Here is a 6,666-nt window from a genome sequence, read left to right on the forward strand (position 1 = left end):
AGGACAATGTAAATCAAGAACAGGTGCCACAAGAAGATACTAGAACATGGATTGAGAAGAGCTTCTATATCCACAAAAGCCCTGTAAAGGAAACAGACAACAAGCCACATGAAACAAAACAACCAAAAGGGGACAACATGGTATATGGAGATGAAAAACATAACAAACACATGGAGAAACCAGGGGAATAACAACTAGTAAATGATGATGTTGAGGGTATTTTACTTGATGTGTCCCAAATGCAAACACCAGGCAAAAGTATTCAAACAAAACATGCAATAACAAATCATCAAGGGGAGGAAGATGAGCATAATAATAAGAGTACACATAGATCCAGTGTGAACATCAGCAAGACAACAACCACAAGCAGAGGGGAGAAACTACTACCTGATGCACATGTTAATGTGGAGAAATTTCAAACTCCAGATCTAAATTAAATATTGCAGGGAAGGGAGAGTGATAGTCAAAGCAAAACATTGGCACAACAGGAGAATCATAGCAGATGGGATTTGAAGAGCCATGAAGAAAATTAACAAATAGGGGATAGTAGTACTAACAATCAGGGGAATGTAGCAGGGAAACAAAAGGATAAGGAAAATCATGATCCTAACATGGTGCAGCCTGAAGAAGGCAAATTAGCAGTATCAGGGCAGATAACAGTGTGGGAGGAGATACCAAAATCAAAATTTAATATTGAAGGGGGAAGCTGAGATCTAGATGTGCATACCATAGAGCATAATATGGAAGCAGATGTTAGAGCAGGAGATATTTCACCAAAGTATCTTAAAAAAGGAGGAGGTAAAGCAAAGAAAAAGATATCAAGGGAGACAAGTGTTCCACCTGGGAGTGGAGTTCATACTAGAAGGCAGATTAATAAAGTTAATAAACCATGATGAATGCTCTTATATGGAATATTAGGTCTGTTAATACCATGGAAGCTTTTACAAGGTTGATAAAACTGAATCAAAGATACCATTTTGGTTTTATAGGCTTAATGGAACCTTTTCAAGATCCAGACAAGATAGAGGAATATAGAAGAAGAATTGGAATGGAGCATGCAATAGTTAATATATTTGGTAAGATTTGGGCTTTTGTGGAAGATATATTTGACTATCACATAATTGTGGATCATCAGCAGCACTTATCCATTAAATTAAGGGTTAGAGGAACTCAGGAGGATATGCTAGTGTCACTAGTTTATGCAAAGTGCACTCAAGCTGAAAGATTGGAGTTGTGGGACTCTCTGGAGGATTTGTCTACTTCAGTTGATATTCCTTGGATGATTGGGGGTGATTTTAATGCAATAACTTCAGATGATGAGAAATTTGGTGGTCTTCCAGTAACCATCAAAGAAATACAGGATTTTAGAGGTTGCATCCAGAACTGTGGAATGTCAGATTTGGGATTTAGTGGTAGTAAATTTACTTGGTGTAATGGCCAAAGTGGTGATGATTGTATTTTTTAGAGGTTGGATAGATGGATGGGTAATCATTTGCTACAAGAAAAGTATTCTAGTGTAGGTATCAATCATCTGATCAGGAATGGGTCAGATCATGCTCCTATGTTAATTTCCTATACGGGAGACAATAGAAGTATCAAAAAACCTTTTATGTTTTTAAACTTTTGGGTAAAGAATGAAGGTTTCATAGAGTTGATTAAACAAAATTGGACAACTGATTTTATGGCAAATCCTTTCATACTTTTTCATCATAAACTGAAAAAGGTGAAAGCAGCTTTGGTACAATGGAGTAAAGCAACTTTTGGGAATATATTCCAAGAAATTGAGGCTTTTGAAGAGGTCATTAAGGTGAAAGAAGCACAATTTCAGAGTTTTCCAACTCCAACAAATAGACAGGAATTGCATAAAGTTCAGGCAGAATTAAACAAGTATTTACATCTAGAGGAAGAATTTTAGAAACAGAAAGCTGGGATGCAGTGGTTTCAGGATGGAGATAGAAATACAAATTTTTTCATGCTTATTTTCAGAGGAGAAGGAAAAGGATGCAGATAAGAAGAATTCAAGGGCCCGATGGGAATTGGATAGAAGAAGAAGAAGAGGGAATAATTGCTGAAGCCATCAGATGCTACACTTCTCAATTTACAAAGGAAGAAGATCCAAAAGATTTTGAAATTCTAAATCACTTGCCCAGAATGATTTTTGAGGATGATAATTAGTGGTTTGAAGCAGAACTAACTAAAGAAGAGGTAAAGGCAGTGGTTTTTCAACTAAATGGAGAGAGTGCAGGAGGACCTGATGGTTTTACTGGTGTGTTTTATGAAGTTTGCTAGGAAATTATTGGAGAGGATGTTACCAATATGATAAAGGCTTTCTTTTGTGGAGCAGAACTGCCCAAGTTTTTTACTTATACTAACCTGGTCTTATTACCAAAAAGGAGATGGTTAACACCTTTTATGATATGAGACCAATTAGTTTGAGCAATTTTGTGAACAAAATCTTTTCTAGACTGATTCATGGGAGATTGGTGTCAAAATTATCTGATATTATATCACTCAATCGGTCTGGATTTGTTAAAGATGGAAGTATTATGGAGAATATACTGTTGACTCAAGAAATTGTGTTTGATATAACGCTGAGGACAAAAGATGCAAATGTGATAATTAAGTTGGATATGGCAAAGGCTTGTGACAGGGTATCTTGGTTGTTCTTAACTAAGGTACTTAAGCAGATGGGGTTCTCAAAGAAGATTATAGACATAGTCTACAGGATTGTTAAAAATAACTAGTACTCTGTGTTGGTAAATGGGCAGCAGCAAGGTTTCTTCCAATCTACCAGAGGAGTAAAGCAAGGGGACCCTCTTTCCCCTACTTTATTTATCCTAGCAGCTGAGGTCTTATCTAGGAGCCTGAATGCACTTCACCAGAAAGTCCAGTTTAAGGGTTTTGGTATGCCTAAATGGAGTCCAAAAGTAAATCATCTTGCCTATGTTGATGACATGATCATCTTTACTTCAGCAGATGTGGTATCTTTGTAAAAGATAATGGGGATTTTGAAGAATTATGAGCAGACTTCTGGTCAAAAGATTAATATGGACAAAAGTGCTGTTTATATTCATAATAATGTCACAGGGGACATTAGTATCACAGTTGAGATTGTAACTGGTATTAATAGAAAAGACTTTCCTTTTATGTATTTAGGTTTCCCTATTTGTCATTGTAGGAGGAAGAAGGAATTCTTTAATGCTTTGATCCTTAAAATCATGAATAGATTACAAGGCTGGAAGGGTAAAATGTTATCCTTTGGAGGAAGGGCAATTCTTATTAAACATGTGCATCAAAGTATGCCAATACATATGTTGTCAGCTGTTAACCCTCCTATTGGCATCATTAGGCAAATTCACAAGATGTTTGCTTAGTTTTTTTGGAGCAATACTAGTGGGGGTAAGAGCAGACATTGGGTGGCTTGGAATAAATTGTGTGTTCCAACTCCAGAGGGGGCCTAGGTTTTAGATCCCTTCATGATGTGTCTTTGGCACTTTTTTGTAAGCTTTGGTGGAATTTCAGGACAAAACCTACCTTGTGGAGTGCTTATATGACTAACAAATATTGTAGGAAATAACATGCTATAGTGGTACAATGGAAACAGAGGCCACAGACCTAGAAAAGAATGTTAGAAGCCAGGGACTTAATAGAACATAAAATTTGGTGGCAAGTTAGGAAAGGGGACTAACAGTTCTGGTTTGACAATTGGACTAGATTGGGAGCTTTATACTATGTAAATCCAGGGGATACTTATGATGAGAGAATTCAGAATGTGAAAGAAGTGGTAGTGGAGGGGAGGAAGAATAGAGAAAAAATGATAGAAGCACTCACTGAGGACATTGTTGATCATCTAATAGAGAATATAACCCCACTCGGGGAGGAAAGAGATATTGATAGATCATGGTGGATACTAGACATAAGAGGGAAATTTTCAATTAAATCAACTTGGGATTTTATTAGGCTGAGGGGACCACGAGTGGACAGTTACAGTTCATGTGGATAAAGGGGTTGCCTTTTAAGATTTCTTTTTTTTTTTGGAGATGCTGGAAATACAGAATTCCTACAGATGATGTGTTAAAAAAGATGAATATCAATTTGGTGTCTAGGTGTTGGTGTTGTATAAGTCCTAGGGAGGATACTATGCACCATTTGTTTCTAACATCAGATACAGCTAAAAGGACATGGTCTTTTTTCTGCAATGCTGCAGGAATAAGCATGGAAGGAGTGCAGCTGCAACAATTGATTTTGAAGTGGTGGAAGGCACCAGTAACTGGCAGATTGAAACAAATATATGCTGCAGTTCCATCAATTATAATTTAGGAACTTTGGAAGAGAAGAAATGATATTAAACATGGGCACAGGAAGGTTAATAGTTCAGTTATCTATCTAGTCTTACTCTCTATTCAAAGACTAGTATCATGCAAGAATCCCTTTATTAGAAATATTCCTGCTGGATGGAAGGAATTGATTCAAATGTTGGAGGGAGGCAAGGCAAGAGTGAAGGTAACACAAGTTAGATGGAATTTACCTCCACTGGGGTGGTGTGCTTGCAACACAGATGGTGCTTCTAGAGGTAACCCAGGGAGGAGTGCCTATGGTTTTTGCTTGAGAGACGCTGAAGGGAATTTACTATATGCACAAGCTGAGGAGATTGGTTATGCCACAAATATAGAAGCAGAAATTGTGGCTATTTTGGAGGCCTTGAGGTACTGCAAGCAACAGGGGCTTCACAACATCATTTTTCAGACAGATTCTCAAACTATTCAGAAAATATTGTCTGAAGAATGGAAACCTCCATGGAATATTACAGGTTGGGTGGAAGAGGTGGAGGAATATAAAAGGGACCTGGACGTCATATTCAATCATACTCTAAGGGAAGCAAATAAGTTGGCTGATGCTTTAGCCAACTTTGCTTTAGATGAAGGTCTTTTGTAGTGCTACTTGTTTGAGGAGTTGAATGTGCAGATGAGAAGAATTCTAAATAATGATAAGAGTCAAATTCCATATCTAAGAATAAGGAGATATTGAAGGGGATGGAGGAAGAAGGAGAATGGACACTAGGAGATCATTTCATTAAAATCCTGGAGGAGGAGAATGAGACTGATTTTTTATCTAACTGTTTGTTTATTTTTGCAAGTTTATGTTACAGGACTAAACAATACAGAGGAAATGTCAACTGCTGTGTATTAGATCTTAGAAACAACATGTCCGATACCGGACAACAATACAAGCACAGAAGGTACATCAATGACAGGGATCAAGTAGAGATGGTGTGGGTCTACTTTGTGGTATTAGTACCAGATGGTACTCAGTCAAAGGATACACACTACATCTATTTGTATCAATGTCAAAGGATACTAATATGCATACAACTCAGTTCAAGAATAATACAAAACAAGGTAGGGGTCACATAAGCACACATAGGGCAGACCTTAGGCATCAGGCAACAGAGAAGCTGGATACAAAGATAAAAGGCTACTGGGAGAAGGTACATATCATACAGAAGACACACAATGAAGAATCTCAAGGCATATTGTGCAAGGAAAACCACAGGACACAACAATCAGAAAATTCACAACACAGAACAGACACATATATACAAGGTAAAGCTAGTGTCATACAGATACAACAGGTTCAACAGAGAGGAAGAGTACACAATCAAATTCTAAGTCATGACCTATACCAAAGGGATTTGATGGATGCCTTATTTGTGGTATTAACATCTTATGATGCTCATTCAAGTGGGTAGCAATTAAATTTATACAATTATAAGCCATGGCTAGAAGGAGATTTACAACAGATACAGGTACACATGATACAACAAAGTGGGGAACAAATAGAGCTTACAAAGTCACTGCAGATACAACAGGTTCATCAGAGTGAAAGAGTACACAGTCAAGTTTTAAGTCATGACCTATACAAAATGGATTTGATTAATGCCTTATTTGTATTAGCATTATATGATGCTCATTCAAGTAGGCAGAATTTAAATCTACACAACTATAAGTCATGGCTAGAGGGAGATGTACATCAGGTAAAGATACACAGGACAAATCAAGGAGGGGAACAAATAGAGTGTCACGACCCAACCCCGTAGGCCGTGACTAATTACCCGAACTAGGTACTCATATAAACTCCTGTTAGCTATATGTTCAGTCCACAATAGACACCATATGGAATTCATAACGACCAAACCATGGTCTCAGATTTGTCGCATAATCATACATATAAAAGCAAACCGACAAGGTTACCATCACATATCAATATCATATGCAAGCCAACAAGGCTGCCATTATAGACGAACATCATACCACAACACATCGTATAGACACAGCTGAACAGAACCCATACATAACCCACACATATGTCCACAAACCTCTAAGAGTATCAACAGTAACGCAACATATGACGGGACAGGGCCCCGTCGTACCCTTAAACAACATATGCATATATTTAGATCAAAAGAGATCTATACCAAAGTCTGGGCTCTGGAACAACGAAACTCTCCAAGATAGCAAAAGGGAAATATTAAGCTGGCGGTTCACCAAAACGCGTATCTGTACCTGCGGGCATGAAACGCAGCCCCCCCGAAGAAAGGGGGTCAGTACGTAATATGTACTGAGCATGTAAAGCGTGAATAACAGTAAAAGGATCATAACTAAAATA

The 6,666-nt window shown here is 37.8% G+C and overlaps 3 protein-coding genes across 3 annotated transcripts; all 3 read left to right on the forward strand.

The window, feature by feature from the left end:
- The first annotated feature begins 740 nt into the window (after window positions 1–740).
- On the forward strand, window positions 741–2,175 carry LOC132619632 (uncharacterized). Its single transcript, XM_060334477.1, has 4 exons — window positions 741–865; window positions 919–1,454; window positions 1,641–1,873; window positions 1,987–2,175. Exons 1-4 carry the CDS (start codon window positions 741–743, stop codon window positions 2,173–2,175), a joined length of 1,083 nt encoding a protein of 360 aa, XP_060190460.1.
- Window positions 2,176–2,230: 55 nt separating this feature from the next.
- Window positions 2,231–2,993, forward strand: LOC132619634 (uncharacterized). Its single transcript, XM_060334478.1, has 3 exons — window positions 2,231–2,266; window positions 2,394–2,675; window positions 2,769–2,993. The coding sequence occupies exons 1-3, from the start codon at window positions 2,231–2,233 to the stop codon at window positions 2,991–2,993; spliced, it is 543 nt and encodes a 180-aa protein (XP_060190461.1).
- A 1,480-nt stretch (window positions 2,994–4,473) lies between these two features.
- LOC132619635 (uncharacterized) lies at window positions 4,474–5,190 on the forward strand. Its single transcript, XM_060334479.1, has 2 exons — window positions 4,474–4,924; window positions 5,150–5,190. Exons 1-2 carry the CDS (start codon window positions 4,474–4,476, stop codon window positions 5,188–5,190), a joined length of 492 nt encoding a protein of 163 aa, XP_060190462.1.
- Window positions 5,191–6,666: the final 1,476 nt, after the last annotated feature.

This window comes from Lycium barbarum, chromosome 11 (assembly GCF_019175385.1).
Source record: "Lycium barbarum isolate Lr01 chromosome 11, ASM1917538v2, whole genome shotgun sequence".
NCBI classification, from domain to species: Eukaryota; Viridiplantae; Streptophyta; class Magnoliopsida; order Solanales; family Solanaceae; genus Lycium; species Lycium barbarum.